Below are 21,482 nucleotides of genomic sequence, written 5' to 3' on the forward strand. Positions count from 1 at the left end.
CTCCAAACCAAGTTTATGTGACATATATGCTCCAGCTTGACGGGAAGTGTTAGAGGTTTAGAACAAGTTACTATTGTAATAAGCATATCATGTGGGGGTATATTACTGTTCTTGCTATTTCTAAAATATAAATGTATGCATATAATGGGAAATATATACGTGTATATGTATATAGAGGAAAGTAGGGTTCATGAAAAATCCTATTCTCATACACCATTCCTATTCTTTTTTTAACCCCTATCACTAGCAACAAGAAACAACCATTTTTTTTCCATGAACCTACAGTAAACTAATTTATTCCACATAGGGCCTTCACCAAGTTGCATCTATCATACCTAGAGTTAAACCAAAATCATAAAGAAAGCTAACATGTTACTCCTGAACTGAACTAGAAGATCAAAATGAGCTTGGAAAATTTACTATGGCCAAACCAGTAGCAAGGGATGGGAACTTGAAAGCGTTGGTCTAGCAGACAGGAGTTTAATGAAAGCTACAGGAACCAACAAGACAAATGCCACAGCTACTTCTTAATAGAGTCAAGAAGCATTGCTATCTTTACCCTCAGCAACCTACATCTGACCAGCAAGCCAAGGACAGCTAAAATTAAATCCGAACTACAAATATGTACATAAACAGGCATAAATCCCTTAGCAAAAGTACTGTCCCACTCAAAAATTGGTCCGCTCTCAAAGCCTCCGAGTTAGGGTGTCCACCCACTACTCATATCATTCTCAAGCCTCAAAACCATCCACATTGGGCCAAGTCTAATCACTCTTCTAGACCATCATTAAAAAAAATATATATATATATGTATATATATATTGGCAAGTTACACACGTCCAATGAGTCTTTTTTTTTTTATAAGTAATAAACCAATCTCATTGAAAGCACAAGGTACTCCTAAGTACACACCGAGTATACAAAATGAACCACCTAACTAGAAAGAGCAAACTTCACATGTACCCTCTTCTTACAGGGAGCGGAAGTGCAGTTTCAGCTATAGCTCGTTGGCACTATCTCCACAAGATATATAAGCCACGAGGGAAACAAGAAAATTTTGCCAGGTAGTCTATCTAGAGAACACAAGGCAGATTGAACTTCAAACCAGCATTTTAATAATGAATAAATCAATAAAAGTGTTTTAAAAATTAAAAGCAAAAACACTTAATACAGCCCAAAAGGACTTTTTCGTGTTGAACTCAACTAAGCTTTAATCCCAACTAATCTTAGTAGGCTAAACCAGTTGTCTTCTGCACCAATGAGTTTTCAAGACAGCAATAGTCTAAACATGAGGTGGAAAATGATTTCATAAACATTAGAGAAAACTTTTACACCGAGTTATCAATTGCACAAGCACACACTAGATGCATTAAGAAAAGGCAACCAAAGCTATTAAATTCCTTCATATTTAAAAGTTAAATAAAACAAAAGACTAATAACAACAACCAGCAGGAATTTACCTCCTTAGTTGTCAATATGTTCGCACCCTTAATATCCCTATGGATCACACCTTGTTCGTGTAGATAAACCAAGCCTTCCAAAACCTGTCTCTCGATGAATAATAATAAAACCTCAGCAAACCTTAACCCCAAAAAACCAGAAATAAACTACAGGGACATTAGCAAACCTGAGCAATGTAAACAGCAACCAGTGACTCTGGAAAAGGTCCAAATTTATTTGGCTTGATAATGTTCGCAAGTGAGCCATTCTCCACATACCTATGTGAACAACAAACAACAGAAACCAAAGAGTTTTCAAGCAGAATATCCAAATAAGGATGTATGCAAATCCTTCCCACACAGAAAATTTGAGCTTACTCGAGGATTATGTGAAGGTGAGTCTTTGTCTTTAAAGATCCAAGATATTTCACAATGTTTTTGTGATTCAAGTTCTGCAAAAGAAGATTCATATTCCAAACAGCATCAATAACATAGTGAGCATACACTTTATTCCAGAGGAGCTCAGTATGTCTAACTTCTTTTTTTCTTTTTTTCTTTTTTGATAAGTAAGAAGAAACTTTATTAAAGAAAGCGTAAGGTGCTCCTAAGTACACAAGAAGTATACACAGGAATAACTAACGCTAACCCGCAAAAACCCACAACACCAAGGCCCAAGAACATGAAAGAACCAAAGCCTAACTTCAGCAGCATAAATTATAAGGTGCTGCTTGAAAGCTTGTCCGCACAAAATATCAGCACATGCAGAGCAGCGCACGCAGAGCAGCACATGCAGAGCAGCACACATGAAATGCATGATGCTCGGGGGCCATTAAGAACCAGGGACCCTTTCTTATAATAACATAATTCCAGAAGAAAGAAAAGGGGATTAATGGTACAGTCAACTTTTTGTTTTTGTTGGTAAAGGGGTCTTGAACGCATGACCTCACCCACAACCCCATTCCCATAAGAGGGAGGAGCTAAAGCTCATTGGCAATTGAATGATACAATGTACAGATGGTTAAAGCCATATCATTGGTAATGTAACAATTTCAGCATATCCCAATAGTTTTTCGTTTAACCCAAAGCCTTCATGCACTACATGTGCTTGCATGCAGTATAGTTGGAATTAAGCAAAGGAGTACACCATTGAAACTATAAAACTAAACACTACGACTGAAAAGGTTGAAAAAGAAAAAAATATATATACCTTCAGTAAATCAATCTCTTGCTGATGTGTTAAGCGTCCCACGATGAGAGGATAATCAAAGGAAAAGAGCACCCAGTGAGCCAAATCAACATAGTAGAGACAGGAAACAACAAATTATGGAAACATCGCATGCCAGAATAACAATTGCATATAAAAATCAAATTCTCATTTTTATTATCTACACATCTAAACAAAACAAACTCATTTGTAACCTCAGAAAAGAAAGGTTTCATAATAAAATTTAAACCTAAAAATGTGCAAATATTTTATGATAGGTAATTGAAATATCATAAAAAGTGAAATCACCCGGGATCTTTGGAGCTACATTCTTATTTTATTTGGGGTAGAGTGGGTTATACCACGATCGGTGTTGGAGTTGTTGAATAGTTGGGGGCCGGCGATAGGGTGTGGTCGTGCTAAAGAAGCTTTGCGGTTAGCTCCTTTGTGCTTATTGTGGTGTATTTGAAGGGAGCGGAATGCGCGGCTTTTTGAAAATGTAGAGACATCTATGGTGGAGCTACGGAAACGGGTGCTCAATATGTTATATACTTGGATAGCGTCCCATCATAGTTTGAATGTTTTTACTTATATAGACTTTTTAAAATTATTCTCTGTTCGTCCCTTTTAGGGGTTCTCTTGTATACTTCCCGTGTATAAGGGTTGCGCCGCTTTGCGCTTTTTTTATATATTGCAATTACTTATAAAAAAAAAAAAAAAAAGTACATAGAGAGTATACAAGAAAACCACCTAGCTAGGAGGAGACGAAAGAACAAGAAAATTATGAAAACTAAGCTCCCATGGAGTTACAAACGCAGTTATCCAAGTATAAAGAGTAAAAAAGAAAAAGGACTCAAGCTCTACCAACAACCTTTCACGGTCCTCAAAAAAAAAATTCTTTTTTTTTTTTTGATAAATAATAATTTCATTAAAAAGAGCAAAGGGGCGCAACCCTAGTACACAGGAAGTATACAAAAGAGCCCCTAATTAGAGGAGATAAACGAACATGAAAGTAAAAAATCAGCAAATGACATATGACCCGGGCTATGCGTCGATACCCACAGATATAACATATTGAGCACATTTCTACAAAGAGCCCCAACCGTAATCCCCACATCCTCAAAAAGCCTAGAATTTCTCTCTCGCCACAAGCCCCACAAAACACATAAAAGAACCTGCTTCCAAATATGGATTAGCAGAACCACGACCTATCAAAGTGCCACAACCACTCAATAAATCCAAAACACTACTAGGCATAACCCACTCCACCCCGAATAAGCTATAGAAATAACTCCAAACAACTCGTGCCACATCACAATGTAGAAGAAGATGATCAACGGATTCCCCATGCTTCTTGCACATGACACACCACTCTACCACCACAATACCACGCCTACGTAAATTATCATGGGTTAAAATCTTTCCTAAAGCAGCTGTCCAAACAAAGAATGCCACCCGCTTCAGAGCTTTAACACGCCATATACCCTTCCACGGAAAATAGGCCACTTCGTGACAAACTAATGCTTTATAAAAAGTCTTCACTTCAAAATTCCTCTTCTTAGAAATATTCCACACCACCCTATCGAAATGTGCTAATATAGAGAATGATCTTTGGGAAATGAGGGGGCAGAGGAACCAGAAGTGATATGGATAGTGGATAGTGGATAAAAGGAAATACACAAGGAGATGAGAATATACCATAGTTTCTATGAATGTATTGATAAGATGTAGAAGCAAATAATTGCGACACCTTAAAAGCCCCATAACAAGCATGAAATTGGCAGTTCCTCATGTACATCCTGATTGGAGCTTTGATAATTATTGGACAAAAGCATACATCATAATGGACCATAGTAAGAGCTTATTTATCAATCATGTTTTCCATCTCACCCCCAATAAAGGGTTCATAAAAGTAGAAATAATAATCTGATATGGATAAAACAAAGTTGTTAATGCACTGTTTTTTTCCTTCATATTGAAGTAATTAACTGCTTATGCTAAATACAATAAGCCATTAGGAAAACAAAAACAACAATCAATGGTCTACAGTATGCTGGAAATCTCAGGAATAAGATGGGGACATATTCTTTCGTGGAAAAAATAAAATAAAATAAAGAAAGTAACTTATTTTTTTAATGATGTGGAACCCCTAACCCCACCTTCAGTGGGACATGGGGTAAACCCCGGATACCTGCCCCCTCCCACAAGAGTCAAAGAAAAAAGAAAGGAAAATGAAAAATCATGTTAAACATTTTTTATAAATAATCGAAATATCATTAAAAAACACAAAAAGAGCAACCCAGGTACACGTAAAGTATACAAGAGAATCGCCTAACTAGAACGGGGCAAAAAAGAAGAAGATAAAGAAAATAAGGAAAACTAAGTAAATTAGGATGAAAAAGACTATTAAACTTTAAAGAAAAGGAAGGAAATACCATTTTCTAAGGTCAGATCAAATTTGTATAAATCTATGCACTATAAAGTATAAACCTCATTACGGACCTCTCTCTCTCTCTCTCTCTCTCTCTCTCTCTCTCTCTCTCAACGGCGCGTCAAGCTAGAAGATTCTTTCTCTTCGCCTTCCTACTGTTCACTTTGTTGTTGGGGGTTGAGCTTCGGGTTTCCGGTTCTTGGGTCTCATTTGTATCGTGCATAGGGGCTTAACCGGTGGCTTCTCTTTTTGGGTTTCTCTCTTCCGGCAACAATGTATTCTTCTTCTGAGGTGGCCGATTGAGTGCTAGGTGTGTGTTGAGATGGAGAAAAGTTTTATCGTGGAGTCGAAGATTTTTGTCTTCTCGGTGCTGGATGGGGCGTCAATGCTGAGGGTGGGGGAGAAAAGAAAAAGTTTCTCCGGGGAGATCATCATCAGTTCTCAGTGCTCTGAGTCGCTTGCATCAACGTTGGAGATTCTCTTGGGTCTTCCGGAAGATCAAGATTTCATCAAATCCTTCAGGGAAGGGTCGAAAATCTTGATTGCTCAGAGAGGTGGCAACCAAGCAGGCCATTTCTTAGAGGCAGCAGCATTCGGGATGGGTGGCCGGAAAGGGTTTAGCATGATCCCTGAGGGGCATAGAGGGTGGGGTTGGCTCAAATTCTTGGACGAGCTGAGAAAGGCCAGAGATTATCTCTCTACCAAAGCAAGTTGCGGGTCTAGGTCCTCGCTTGCGTCGGTCAAGACAGTTGGGAAGGAAGAAGAGGTTAGGCCAAGTTTGGCTCCTCTTTGGAAGGGACCCTCCTTTGTGGAGGTGCTGAGGTTTGGTTCAATATCGGCCATGAAGAAGGAGCCCATCGTGGGGGGTCGTCATTCAAGGTAGAGGGCGTCGCCGGAGGAGCAGTGTGCTCTTGACCTTCTTCCGATGTAAAGCATGCAGAGGTTGAACCAAGATCAGTGGTGGATTGCTTCTCGCTGGAGTCACCGCCGCTAGAGCTGTTGGGCAAAGACCGGCATTTTCGTCCGAAGGGTAAGAAGGTTCTCTCTCGTTCAAATTTGAATTTTGAAAATTCGAAATCCGAATATTCGAGAACACGTAAGTGGAATAAGCTGGGTTCCGAATTTTATGTGGCCTTGGGCTGAGCTGTAAGAAAACTTCTGGACCGGTTTTCCGGGTCGAGGATGGGTCGTAAACATTTAGGTTTCCGCGTGGCTCGTTTTTGGCCGAAACCTAAAGCTGCCCGTCCGTCCAGATCCCTGCCAGAGACGATACCGAAGTGGTCTTCTGGGATGCTTTTGGTTCAGTCTCCTCCTGGGAGTTTGGTGGGTGACGCACTGGTAGCCACAGAGGGAGCGGGTCTGGCGTCGTCAGCTTCTCCAGCCTCTAAAAAATTTGGGTTTCCCCCTTCACAGGCACCGGAGCTTGCTTTTCCAGCGGCTCCTTCTCCAGCTCGTCCTCCAGATCCTGTGTTTAAGGTCTCTCCTCTGAGGCCGTTTCAGATTCCTCAACCCGGGTTTGCCCCTCTGTCTCTCGCTGGAGCAGCTGTGTTGGCTGAGAATCTGCGTTCTCCCCTCCCCGTGGTGGTTTCTTAGCCTTTTCAGTGTTACTACAAGAGGGCAAAGGTGCTAAGGGAAGGGCAATCTGTGAAGTGGAATGAGGAGCTATTTTTTGATTCTCTGGAAGCCGCAAAGATAACTGTTGGCTGCTCCATTAAGAAGGTTACGGCTGTTGAGCCGCCAGTGAATAAGGCTGCAGAGCCACCAGTGAAGCAGGGTCTTAGGAAGGGATTTCTCAACCCTCGCCCGAAGATGCCAGTTAATCCCACATCGCCGCAAAAGGTCACCGAGGTCGGGATGGTTGGACCTTCATCCCCCCCGAGAGGTTGTCTCACTCCTTATTCCTCTTAAGGAAATGGATTATCCCTATCTCACAATTGGCCTGTCGGTTTTGATGATAATAGGGAGATTGTGGCTTGGGAGGAGGACAATGAGTTTTGGGATGGATTGCCCTTGGATTGGGCTTTGGATGGTGCTTTTGAGGAGGAGGCCTTGGCTATTCGGGACGTCATGGAAGAAGAGTTTTTTAGAGAGAAAATGTTAGCACGCCAAAAGTCAAAAGGCAAGAGAGAGCTTCTGAATCTGCAAAGCTCCATTAATTATGGCAACGGGTTAGCTTCCTTCAAGCGTAGGAAAGGATAGGCCCACGTTTTGTAGGGTTCGTTGTTGCTTTGGTGGGTTGTGGGTTGTCTCTCGAGCGTTTAGTTTTTTCTTGTAACTCGTTTTGGGCTCCTTTGTGGTTGTTTGGTTGTTCTTTCTTGGGTTTTGGGGTTTTTTCTGTTGGTTTTGTTGGTTGTTGCGGGTTAGCTTTGGGTGTTTCTAGCATATACTTCATGTGTACCCAGGGGCACCTTTACGCTTTTTTAATAAATCTTTTCTTACTTATCAAAAAAAAAAAATACCATTTTCTAAGAGCCCATCCTCTGCCATAAGAGATTTTTTTTTTAATAAGTAAATCCAGTCTTATTGAGAATAAACTAAAAACAATCATTATGGTTTAAGCATATCCAATTGCGATTAATTTGTTGGAAATAGGAAGCAAACTATTCTAATATCATGCAAAATCATTAATTATTCCAAAAGCTCAAGCTATAAGGTTTAATGCATAATGTTGCTGCCCATATTAGTTCCAAGCCCATATATGCAGGAGTTGTTAAGGAGAACCTTCGATCAACTTCAGAATTCAAGGCAGGTAACAATTTGAACTCTTCAATATGCTTGGAATTCTTTGATAAGTAATCAAAATATCATTAAAAGCGTAAAGCGGCCCCAGGTACACATGAAATATACAAGAGACGCCACATATCTAATAAGGGCAAAAAGAACAGAAAATCATGATAACTAATTACTAAAGGAGAAACAAAAACAATTGTCCAAAGATACAATGTGTTGAAAAATAAAGACTTAATCTCCTCCAAAGTCATCTTACGGTCCTTAAAACTTCTATCATTCATTTCTTTTCATAGACACCACAAAAGGCACAAAGGTACCATCTTCCACACAGTAGCACTTCGAGTGTTGCCACCAGTCCACCAACAAGCATACAAATCGACCATTCATCTAGAAGACCCAAGACAACCCAAATTGAATGAAGAAAACATTCCAAATGGAACAAGCAACCTCACAATGAAGTAGAAGATGGTGCACAGACTCCACATTCCTTCTACATAAACAACACCAATCAACCACAATGAGATGTCGCTTTCAAAGATTGTCCATGGCCAGGTTCTTTCTTAGAGTCGTCACCAACCAAAAAAGGCCACCATCAACAAAACCTCAGTTTGCCAAAAACTTTTCCAAGGGAAACAGACACCATCATGACAACCCATGACACTCTAGAATGATTTAACATCAAAAAACCCATTTTTGGAAGGGAACCACCATAGCTTGTCCTCCTCTTCCCGTTTCACTCTCACTAAATACAACACCTTGAAGAACGAGCCAAAGGATTCCACCACCCAATCATGAGCCGCTCTAGTAAAGCTCACATTCCACTAAATAGCACAACTAGAAAATTCCACGAGAGTCGCAATAAGTATCCTTTATGCAATCAATACCAAATAAAACTGAAAAAGTTTCCTTAAGGGTCGTATCCCCACACCAAAGATTGTGACAGAATCTAACCCTTTTTTTTTATAAGCAATTGCAATTTTATTTTAAAAAAAAAACAGCGTAAGGCACCCCTAGTACACACGGAGTATACAAGAAGCAACAGCCTCACCACCAACCCGACAAGGAACAACCCACAAAACAACCCAACCCTAAGCCCCTAAAGCTCACAATCCTCAATCATATCCCACCGCCTATGATCCTCATCAAGGGCAGAGAAAAAAGCCACAGTTTTATCCCCCTTATCCCCGAAAATCGAAGAGCACACCAAAGACAACTCCAAAGGAGAGATAGCCTGGAGACCACCCGCAGAATTGAGAGGGCGAGCTCGACTAGAATCTAACCTTAGAACCATCTCCCACCTCAAATCTAGTATGACTCCAAAACTTCTCTCAACCCCTCCTAATATTCTTCCATAAAACTACTCCATACTCCTCGATGGACTCACTAGAACACCACCCTCGCCATACACTTCTATATTTAGAGTTCACCACCATCCTCCACCAAGCCTTTCTCTCAACCCATAGTGCCAAAGCCATTCACCTAAGAGAGCGTGAATGAACATCGGCAAGTTCCTAATCCCCAACCCTCCCTCAAAGATCGGTGTGCAAACCTTGGACCATTTCACTAAGTGATACTTGAACTCTTCACCTGTGTTTGGAATTCTATCACCAGGTTGTTTCCCCCTTACTTCAATTTTATTTGAAGATTGTTTATGTCTAAAATATGAATAGGAATAGAATTCTTTTATTCAATCTATTACCAAAATTTTATATTCTATCCGGTCAGTTGAACCCATTAAATTGTTATCTTGAAATGAATCGAAATTGATAAGGAGTTAGTCAATGATGCTTGAGCATGTACTTGTTGTGAGTGCCCACTTATTTTCTACCAGTATCTAAAGTTTTTCCCAACCCAACAAGCAACGGATTGAGCTGCTAGAAAGCCGTTGTGCATTAGAACAAGCAAGAGATTGATAGCCAACACATTACGCACAAAGCTATATACGAAAATGATCACATCATTGGCATGTATTATATAAGAAAGATAGAGTTTTTAAAATCTTGTTGAATGGGTGATCAAGTTGTTTTCTATGGGGGGAAAATGGAGGGATTGGATACGTTTTTGTATTTCTACGGTGAGATTTTCTATTCTTGTAAATAGAACCCCATCCGGTTTTTTTAGTAGCTCTCGTGGTTTGCGACAAGGAGATCCTCTTTCTCCTTTGTTGTTTGCGGTGGTTATGGAGGCTTTGAGTCGGATGCTGACTGCCGCATTGGATCAAGGTAATGTGACAGGGTTTTCAGTGAGTTCCAGAGATTCCGAGGCCTTAGTTGTGAATCATCTTTTGTTTGCTGATGACACATTGATCTTTTGCGGTGCTCAAGAAGAACAAGTTCGACATCTGAGATGTAACTTCTTATGCTTTGAGGCAGCTTCTGGTTTGAGAATTAATTTAGGAAAATCAGAAATTGTTCCAATTGGTGAAGTAGAGGATGTCGAAAGGTTGGCCAATCTTCTTGGGTGTCGAGTTGCATCTTTGCCTATGACTTACTTGGGTTTGCCTTTGGGGGCTTCTTGCAAGTCCACTTCTATTTGGAATGGTGTTATTGAAAAAATGGAAAGGAGGTTGGCGGGTTGGAAGCGGATGTATTTGTCAAAGGGTGCCCGGTTGACTCTTATTAATAGTACGCTCTCCAATATTCCTACATATTACTTATCTATGTTTCCTATTCCAGTAAGGGTGGCTAATCCTCTTGATAAAATTCAAAAGGATTTTCTTTGGGGTGGCATTGGTGACGAGGCCAAATTTCATCTAGTGAATTGGAACAAGATTTGTACTCCTTTGCATGCAGGTGGGTTGGGAGCTCACAACTTCATCCAGTTCAATAGAGCACTCTTGGGTAAGTGGTTGTGGAGATATGGTAGGGAGAGAGAGGCTTTATGGCGATCGGTGATTGATGCCAAATTTGAGAGTTTAAAGGGTGGGTGGTGCTCAAAAGAGGTTTCAGGTTCTTTTGGAGTGGGTGTATGGAAACATATAAGGAGGGGATGGGAGAAATTTTGCAATTTTGTTCGTTTTGAAGTGGGGAATGGATCAAATATTAGTTTTTAGCATGATTGGTGGTGTGGGGATAGTTCCTTGAAGCAATGCTTTCCAGCTCTTTTTAGTATAGTAAGGAACAAAGATGCAATGGTGGTGGATAATTTGGTTGTTCATAATGGTGTAATTCAGTGGAATGTTCTCTTTACGCGACAAATCCAGGATTGGGAGATGGATATGGTCCTTTCTTTCTTCGATCGACTATATTCCATTTCGGCTCGACATGGAAAGGGTGACAAGTTAGTGTGGAATCCCTCTAAAAAAGGTCAATTTGAGGTGGGATCCTTCTATGAAGAGCTTATTAGGAAAGATGGCCCATCTTTTCCCTGGAAGAATATTTGGCGTGTTAAGGCTCCAACAAGGGTGGCTTTCTTCGTATGGTCAGCGGCTTTGGGTAAAATATTGACGCATGATAACTTGCGTAAGAGGAATGTTATAGTGATTGAGTGGTGTTGTTTATGTAAGAAGAGTGGGGAGTCTGTTGATCACTTGTTGCTTCACTGTGAAGTCGCCCGGGATCTTTAGAGCTACATACTTATTTTATTTGGGGTAGTGTGGATTATGTCACGAACAGTGTTGGAGTTGTTGAAAAGTTGGGGGGCGGCGATTGGGTGTGGTCATGCTAAAGAGGCTTGGCGGTTAGCTCCTCTGTGCTTGTTGTGGTGTATTTGGAGGGAGTGGAATGCGCGGCTGTTTGAAGATGTAGAGACATCTATGGTGGAGCTACGGAAGCGGTTGCTCAATACGTTATATATTTCGATAGCGCCCCATCATAGTTTGAATGTTTTTACTTATGTAGATTTTTTAAATTTATTCTCTGTTCGTCCCTTTTAGGGGTTCTCTTGTATACTTCTCGTGTATAAGGGTTGTGCCCTCTGCGCATTTTTTTATAAATTGCAATTACTTAGCAAAAAAAAAAAAAGTTGTTTTCTACTTGTCTATTAAAAAGTATGATGAATGTTTCCAAAACTAGGGTGAAAAGATAGGCTCTAAGAGACCAGGCCCAAACCGCAACCCCACCCGACAGAAGCTAGATGGAGATCCATTAATCATAACTGCAAAGGACACTATGGAGATACACACTCTGATCCATCTAACCCAAATTTCATGAAACTTCAAGGATGAGCCACCACCTCTGATAGTGAGTGAACTGACGTAAGAAAGAAGAGAAAAGTCAAGGGGATACATGCCAAGCTAGTCCCTTAAGTCATTCTCCCCTCTAAACTAGTGATGGGACTTCATGTCGGATTTAGTCTCTCTCCAACTCAAGGATTGATTATCTTGTTCTTATCTGGGGTATGTCATTGCACCTTTGTACAGATCTTACTTATGTATACACTCTTCTAAAATAACATTCAATTGCATTTGAAAAGCAAAAAAATATGTGAGAACCAACAGTCCAATAGCCAACAAGGTAAGATGGCAACAAGCAGCCCAATTGCTATGAATGTCACCTCATACCCAAATAGGTCAAAAAAAAATTCAAACCAAAACAAATTATCCAATAAATCCAGTTAAAGGTATGTACGGTCTTCTAAGGGGGTCTGAGGCTTGGAAATAGGGCCTAAGCTGGAGCTAAGGTTAGGTTTTTAGGTTGCATTGGACAACAACAAGAACACACAAACTTTTTTTTATATATAAGTAATTCATTTCATTTGAAAGCGTAGAGGGAGACAACCCTAGTACACAGGATATATACAAAGATAGTCCCCACTAAAGGCTAAAAGAAGAACAAAAATCTACAAATTCAGAAAAGTTAGAAATATCATATGCCCCTATCCAATTAAAGAGCGATTTGACCAAAATGTTATGGAGCTCTTCCTTTGACTTCTCACGATCTTCAAAAATTCTTGATTCCACTCTCTCCATTTTGTCCACATTAAGCACAACGGGCTATCCTCCACACAGCTAGCACTAAACAACCACCCATCTGACCTCGCCAACAATCTAACAACTCTATCACCCTTTCAGGCATAACCCATTTGACTCCAAAGAAGATCGCACTCCATAAGTCTCTAGCCACTTCGCAATGAAGAAGAAGATGATCAATAGATTCTCCGCTCCCCTTACTCTTCTCTTTCTCAAATTATTCAAAATCATAATCTTACCAAGAGCCCTCGTCCACACAACAACAACAAAAAAAAAAACTCTTTCAAAGGAACTTTAACTTTCAAAATACTCCTCCAAGGAAAAGAAGAACCCCCAAAAGTAGATAATTCGTGAAAATATGACCGCACCTTAAGGTCCGTTTAGGTTTGCGATTTCAAAACATACGATTTAAAAATATCAATTTTAAAATGTGCGATTTGAAAAATTGATTTTTAAAAATACAATTAAGTGTTCGGCAAAATCGCAGTTTAGCCTTTAAAATCGCAGGTTATCCTTTAAAATTTTGCGTTTTCAAAAAAACATTCAATTGCCTGCGATTTGAAAACACAGACAATTTTTTAAAAATGCAATTCCCAAATGGTTCATTTTTTGCGATTTGGTTTAAATTGCACTTTTTGTCTACGAAATCGCAATCCCAAACGCATCCTTAAACTGCTTCCTCTTTGAAGGGATCCACCAATACAATCCTCCCCACCTTGTCTCCGTAAGAGAATACAACACCTCAGAAAATGCAAGCACCATATCTACCTCCCAATCCTGTACAGCTCGTAAAAAAGATACATTCCACCAATGTAGTAGCAACTAGGGCCTCAGCTCTCTTGTATACTCTTCGTGTACGAGGGTTTTGCCTTCCTTTTTTTTTCAATAAAATTATTATTATTCATCAAAAAAAAAAAAAAAAGATACATTCCACCGAATACCACCATTTTTTTTTTTGATAAGTAATAATCTGACTTTATTAAAAGCGTCAGGCGCCCCTTAGTACACCGGCAGTATACAAGACAACGCATTGCTTGAAAATAAAAAAACAGCCCTAAAAAAGGAAGAGAGAACCCACCCAAGCCATCCCACGATAGCATCAAACCCCAACCCAAACCCTCAAAGAGCACACCACATACCCATCCAAGAACCCTCGAAACCCAACACCCTAAGACACGACACCTGAACCCCACCTCCGACCCACACACTACAGAACCTGAGCCTTTCCTCTCCTACTCCAAGGACGCACACTCGCACCGTCATAGTTAATGGAGCACTTCAGATTCTGCAGTTCCCTCCTCCCTTTGTTCTTCTGCCGCTTCCCCATAGTATCCCGATGGAAATCCTCCTCAATGGCATCCAACAATGCCAGGGCCGAATCTTCATCCTCAGCACCATCGGACTCCCACTCCAAAAGTAGATCAGGAGGAATTACGCCCAAGGGGTAAGGAGAATCACCTATCTCTCCCTGATCCCACAATACAATCTCCCCGGTTGGGCTAAACCCAACCGGCCACTTCTGAGATTGGATTAATCCATTCACTTTGGGATTCTCACCCTTGACTTCTGTCTTTGACATACAGTCGCTCAAAGGATTTCTCGGGAGAAGGAACCCTCGCCGAAGGCCCACTCCCCCATTTGGCTTCGGCAATTTCTGACCCACAGACCCGTCCAACGCCTGGGAAGTACCCGCGCACTGTGTCATCGGCGAACACAAAGCAGTCACTGCCTCTTCAATCAAGGGAATATCCAGCTTACTCGCTTTGGCCTTCGATTTCCGCTGATACCTCATGACTGATTTTGTTTCGGACGGGTAAATGAGCGACCCACTGTCCGTCATCACTGGAAGAGACAATCGAATCCTCTCTCCCAACTCATCCGCCCCCACAGAGGGAAACTCAAATCCTTTAGGGCCCGGCTCCATTCCCCCAAGCTTACCCGAGGATAAGCCACACCCATACCTTTCTAGACGCTTGATGGGCTTCACCGCACACACTGAGATATCTTCAACCATCGCCGTGCACCCGCTAGGAAGCTCTCCATTTTCCGACATCCCCCCATCCACGCCAATCGTCATCTTCTTCGGCCTAGACCCATCTTGCCAGTCCAAAACGTGATGAGCGGAAAGAGCCGTAGTCTCCACCGGGGCAGCACCCTCCATCGACGACGAACCTCCCTTGAGCCCCCCACCGGTAGAACTCGACCCGTCCACGGCTTCCGGCGCCAAAGAGCCCAGTCCCGAAGATCCAGATTCCAACCTCGCTTCGTCGAGACCACAAATCTGCTCCGGGGAAGTCCTCTTAGCCTTCTTGAGCTTGGGCTTAGAGCCCAACTTCTTATAACCAACCTTCCAACGTGGCCTACTAACTGAGGATATCTTGCACTGGCCCATTTTCAGCCCAACAGGAGATCTCCTTCTCCAGCCCACGTTTGACCCACTCACCCAATCCAGCCAAACTCCAACCTGTTCAAGAATCTTTCTGCAGACTCTGACATCGCTGTCCCTGCTACTGCACTTTCTGACTTTTCGCACGTTGAAACCATCGCCACCGAGGTCTTTCCCGGCCGGAACCAAACGGCTCTTCTCCCAGACGTAACAGTCCACCGCCTGCCGAATAATCTCGCAGGACCGGTCCTTTAACGTGAGCTGCTCCTCGCACCAGGCCGCCTCCTCCTGCGCGACCTTATTCCTGCCACCAGATGCAGAGATGGATGGCGACGAGCGAACCGCCTCCGCGAAAGACAGAGATCCCGCAGCCTTCCCGAACCAAACCCCCACCTTCTTCCCCCTTAACTTCTCTTCCGGCGAGGAACCACCGGGCCCGCGCCCAGCCGCATTACCAACCACTACTAAGGCCTTACGCAGCTCAGAGATGAACTTGATCCAGCCCCATCCACCCCGCCCCTCAGGAATGCGAAGGAACCCTCTATGAACGCCCACCCCATAGACCGCTACCTCCATAAACCTGCCATTAATGTTACCTCCAGTGCGTACTATCGTCACCTTCTCCTCTTCCCGGAATGATTTGACAGAATCGGGCATACCATTTCCCCCCCTCAGCACCTCCATAGTCGAACCCAGCCATTCGATGCACTGGATGCTCAGAAACACCGCACCGGAATAAAATTTCCGATTTTCTTCCACCCTTAGCACTGACGCCCCTTCATTGACCGAGAAGACAAACGCTTTTGCCTCCACCAGAAATCGTCTATCCATCCCTCACATCCCTAGCGTGACTCGCCTCAAATCCCTAGAAGAAGTCGTCTATCCATTTGGACTGAGGGCCAACTCCAGTGAAGCGATACGAGCCCTTCTATCGTACCCAGCGAAACAATCCGAAGCAAGAATTAGCGTGACGCGCCTACACGCGCCGCCACTAGCAGGACAGAAGGAATGAGCGGGAGGACAAGAAGAGAGGAGAGAGAACGGAGAGAATTTCAAATTTCAAAAAGGACTAAGATTACTAAATCTGAATACCACCATTAGAAACCTGCATATTGTCCAAAACCTACACCTTACATCGCACAATACTAAATAACTCCAGGAAGGCTTCCTTCAATGAATGATCCTCACACCAAACGTCATGCCAGAATATAATCTTATAACCATCTCCCACTTCAAATCTGATAAATCTCAAGAAAGCTCCCCACCCCCTCCTAATATGTTTTCACACTCTTAACACCAAAAGTCCCCTTAACCTCCTTAGTACACCAACCTCCGTTCAAACAACCATATTTTCCTTCCACTACCAAACGTAATAACGCGTCCCTTTCCATGGCAAACCACCATAACCATTTACCCAGCAGTGCTTGATTAAACTTACTCAAGTTTCTAATTCCCAAAACACCATACTGCATAGGAGAACAGATCATTGACCATTTAACTAGATGGAATTTAAACTTCTCATTGATACCACCCCAATAATAAATCTCTTTGAAGTTTCTCTATCATGTTCACCACACCCAAAGGAATTGGAAACAGAGATAAATAATATGTATGTAAATTAGACAAAGTACTTCGGATCATCGTCAACCTCCCTCCCTTCACCAAATATAGCCTCTTCAACCCACCAACCTCCTTTCTATTTTTTCTACAATACCATTCCATATAGAAGATGACTTGTATGAGGCCCCCAACGGAAGACGCAAATATTTCATTGGTAAACGAGCCACCCGACACCCAAAAATACTTGCCAAACTTTCTACACCATCCACCTCACCAATTGGAATGAACTCTGACTTCCATAAATTAATCTTTAACCCCGATGCCGCTTCAAAACATAAACAAAGACATCCCAGATTTCAAATAAGTTCACCATTTGCCTCACAAAAGATCAAAATATCATCTACAAACAACAAATGCAACACGAACATTCCTAGATTATTTCTCGATCCCACTGAAAAACCATCTTCAAGACCCATGTCTACTGTGGCCGCCATCATCCTACTCAAAGCCTCCATAACAACTACAAAAAGCCAAGGAGATAGTGTATCCACTTGTCTTAAGCCCTGAGTGCTACTAAAGAAAGCAAAAAGGGCTCCATTTATCAAAACAGAATAGTGAACCATAGAAATACAAAAGGTTATCCAAGCTCTCCATTTCCCCCCAAAGCCACTTCTTTGCAACAAATATAACAAAAACTCCAAACTCACATGATCATATGCCTTTTCTAGATCCAGTTTACAAAGTAAGCCTGGTAACCCAGATCTGAGTTGACTATAAATGCACTCATTTGCAATCAAAGCCAAATACAAAATCTATCTTCCCTTCATAAACGCATTATGTGACTATGATATGATCTTCTCCAACACATGTTTCAATCTGTTCACTAACACCTTAGAAATTATTTTGTACACAGCACCCACTAGACTGATAGGACAAAAGTCCCTAAGATGGTACAATTCTATTAATGGAACATACCTTAAGAAGTGATTTGATAAATTTTAAACCCTAAAGAGTGATTTGATAAAAATAAAATAAAAAATTTATAAGTCAAATTAGTCTTATTGAAAGCGTAAAGCGTCCCTAAGTATACTGAAAGTATACAAAAGGAAACACCTAACTACAATCAGAAAAACGGGTAAGAAAATCAGCAAAACTAATCGACAGTGGGGACAAAAAAGACATCATCCAAAGATACAGGGTATGAAACAACGAAGCTAAAATATCTTCCATAGAACTCTCCAAATCCTCGAAACACCTAAGATATATTTCCTTCCAAACACACCAAAAAATGTAGATTGGCACCATCTTCCAAATCGCAACACTCATCGGCCTTCCAGACTTCCACCAACAAGCAAACAAGTCGATAACTCTTCTAGGCATAACCCAAGACATACAAAAACAAGTAAAAATGTTATTCCATAGAGCTGAAGCCACATCACAGTGGAGAAGAAGGTGGTCCACTGATTCCCCATCTCTCTTGCACAAGCAACATCTGTCCATAATGATGATATGCCTCTTCCTGAGATTATCCACAGTAAGGATCTTGCCTAAGGTTGCCGACCACGAAAAAAAAAAAGCCACCCTTGAAAAAGCATGAGTCTGCCACACACACTTCCAAGGGTAGCATCTACCTTCAGAGCCGGCCAAGGAGCTAAAGAAGGACTTAACCTTGATCCCTACAATGTATTTTTCCATTTATTTTTATTAGAATTTGGGAGTCGTACACGAGTTATCTTTTGTCCACTATGTCTTATTATTTAAATTTCTATACGAATTGATACAACGCTTTCAATTCAGTAGAGTGAGATCAATTTCAAGAAAATTTAGCAGCATTTATGCTTTTATAGTTTGTGTGATGCAATCCTTCTCCAAGATATGATGTCGAGGAAACCCTAAATGTGATACTTAGGAAAACTAAGGGCACGTTTGGCATGCGGAATAGACCCCTAAAATGGAATAGCTATTTTGTTGTTTGGTTCGTTTTTTATTCTTAGGAATAGCTATTCCTCGAAAAAAAAAGGAATAGCTATTCATTTCAAGTGGGAATAGCACATCATATTACTCTTCCAACAAAAACGACTAGGGAAACCTCAACAAAGAAAATCAGTCATTGTCAACTCCTCCAAGTATCTTTCTCTGTCTCTCTTTACCACCACAGCTTTTTTGTCTGAGAGAGTACCTTTGTATTCCATACCAGAGCCTCCACTACCAATCTAGGTCTTGAAGTTCTCAGTAGCAACTGCAAGCTCTTCAGAATCAAACCTTCTCAGTAGGACTGGGATATAACTAAACAATAACTTAATTTTACTGTTCTCGGGTATTATTCACATCACCCAGAACAACAGACCAAATCTTGAGTTTTCCTCGTAGTTTAACCTCCAAACCCTACCCTACACCTTTCCCAATTAAAAACGCTTAATTCCCAGACTTTTACCTATTTTTACCATTACAAAACCTTAACTCCAAATCTTACTAAATCCTCCAGAAATTTCCAACAAAAAATTTGGTATCACACCCTTTATCCTATATCAATTTCTCAAACATGGGAAGACTTGCTATAAAAAGTTTCAAGTACTCTTCCCTCTTCACCCCCATATTGGAATACAAAATTGCCTTCAGACAAATATAATGAAAACCTAATTTAGAAATTAAAAATACAAAATGAGGAAAACCTCAAAATTGACCCGTACTTTTTTTCTAGAATTTTGTAGCAAATACCCAGGCCTACAAATTCTAAAGAAAAAATAGCAAAGACTATTGCATACACTTTATTGTCTTCGATAAGCACTTCAAGGGAAACAAAGAAAAAAGGAAAAGATATCAAATTATAGAAAGGGGATTTGGTCGAACCATAATAATGTTGAGATCCTCCTGAGCAATATTCTCCAATGAAACTTGTTTAATTGCAACAAAGTCTCCATTGTCCAAATCCAAGCCCTTGTAAACTCGACCATACGCTCCTTTCCCAATCTCATCTCCAAGCATCTACATCAAACTTTCACATATAAAGATTAACCCAAACCTTTAAAATCCAAAATATTTCCAAACATGAACAAATTGAAATTTCAACCCTAGATCATTTGCTGTTAAAAATGCAACAAAGGATTATCCTCCTTTGAGACAAAAAAAAAAAAAAAAAAAAAAAAAAAAAAAAAAAAAAAAAACCTTCCAACTAAGTTATTTTGATAAGTTAAAAAACCAACTAAGTCTAAGACATGGATCAATTAAGCTGAATTATTTTCAATTAAGAAAAAAATAACAATAAAAAAACACATACATATAATTAGCAAGCAAACGGGGGATACATCATTTGTAAACCCAAAATCCAGACATTGAGAACCAATAAATCAAAGCCAGATAACATGTTCAAATTCTTAACATTCTTTTCGGTATCCATGAAATGTTGAAAATTAAAAGAAAGTAGTTAGTGGCTATACTCGGCTAACCCAACACGCTAATTAGCTCGGTCATTGCAGTGTGACCAAAGCAACAATACTCTATGTTCCAATTTCCATAGTTTCATTTTCTTTCTACAAAAACAAACAAGAACAGGAGAGAGAGAGAGAGAGAGAGAGAGAGAGAGAGGGAGGGAGACGGAAAATAATGAAACAAGATCAGAATCCAAACAATCAAGAATGCAATCAAACCGCAAACACGAAACCCTAACCCGCCATTTACTATCTACTAAATGTAATAACTTTTTAAGAAAATAATGCCTTATGTCACTTTAATTTCCAAATCCAATGGACACATTTTCACTGCGTTTTTCTTTTCTCGGGGCCAGACGGTCAATAGCATGAAAATTCACACTACTCGATTCACAGATTACTAGTCTCCAAATTTTCACTTCCTCACTTCGACTACATTTTCTCGGCAACCAAACAGGCAGTCAGGCACTATTAATATAAACAACGTTAAGACCCTAGAAATGACCGCCAAAGAGATAGAAAAGCAAAAATAAAGAAACCCAAAATTTGCGAAATTAGACATTGATGTCCTCACGTATTTGTTGTCGAGAGTCTTGGATTTATGGAAGGCCGACGACGTCATTTGGCGAGACATTGCTCCCGAATTGCGCTACTACCTTTCAGAAACCCTTGAAGTTTCCATTGCAATTTGCAACGGAGTTTGAGAGAGAAGGAGTTAGGGTTTTGATCGGACGAGGGAAGCCAAAGCTTTCGGAGAGAGAAGAGATTCCGATTGATGGGATATTTGTGTCCGAATTGTAATAATTATTAATAAGCCGACTTAGCATCACTCCAACTCAGAGTACGCTGGGCACCTTTGAGGACGCCAGGATCAAAAGCAGGTCAAACAGAATGTTTGGGGCAAGGATATGCTATGTGTGGCTGTATGGTATGGCCAGTGGGCCTAAGCATTTGCAATTCTTTCGACACCACAAAGTACAAGAGACGGAAGCTATAAATTATATTTCTATTTCTATTTCTATTTTAAAAAAATTATATTTTTATTTTACAATACTAAAGCGATATTCCTAATTAACATTTGGATTAAATCTTGAAAAAATTATAATGTTATAAACTATATTTTTAGCCCCCAATTATCTTACAATGAATCAACACCTCAATTTTTTTGACAATGACTAATTTAAGGGCCGATTAGGACTAAGTTTTGTTGATTTCTTTTAGGGTTAAATGCATTTTTAGTACCTAAGTTTTGACAATTTTATTTTTTAATACTTGAGTTTCAATTCGTATTGCAGATGGTACCTGTGTTTTGAGAAAATACGGACTTGATACGTCCGTCTATTTTTCCGTCCAATATTTAGTGGCCCGCCACGTGTCAACCGTTGAGGTTGACAC

At 40.7% G+C, this 21,482-nt stretch overlaps 1 protein-coding gene across 2 annotated transcripts in view; it reads right to left on the reverse strand.

Annotated features, from left to right (window-relative positions):
• Nucleotides 1-20,937, reverse strand: part of LOC133871049 (MAP3K epsilon protein kinase 1-like) — a 59,396-nt gene extending 38,459 nt beyond the window's left edge. Inside the window, exons 1-6 of one of the 2 annotated variants that reach the window (XM_062308404.1) lie at nucleotides 20,662-20,937; nucleotides 19,510-19,644; nucleotides 2,647-2,667; nucleotides 1,818-1,891; nucleotides 1,628-1,718; nucleotides 1,461-1,544 (exon numbers count right to left, since the gene is read on the reverse strand). In XM_062308404.1, the coding sequence (XP_062164388.1) occupies nucleotides 1,461-1,544; nucleotides 1,628-1,718; nucleotides 1,818-1,891; nucleotides 2,647-2,667; nucleotides 19,510-19,644; nucleotides 20,662-20,721 (465 nt within the window). In that variant the 5' untranslated portion in view covers nucleotides 20,722-20,937. Of the gene's footprint in view, nucleotides 1-1,460; nucleotides 1,545-1,627; nucleotides 1,719-1,817; nucleotides 1,892-2,646; nucleotides 2,668-19,509; nucleotides 19,655-20,661 lie in introns of both variants that reach the window. The other variant, XM_062308411.1, reaches the window with a different exon arrangement.
• Nucleotides 20,938-21,482: the final 545 nt, after the last annotated feature.

The sequence above is a fragment of the Alnus glutinosa genome, chromosome 1, assembly GCF_958979055.1.
Source record: "Alnus glutinosa chromosome 1, dhAlnGlut1.1, whole genome shotgun sequence".
Classification (NCBI taxonomy): Eukaryota; Viridiplantae; Streptophyta; class Magnoliopsida; order Fagales; family Betulaceae; genus Alnus; species Alnus glutinosa.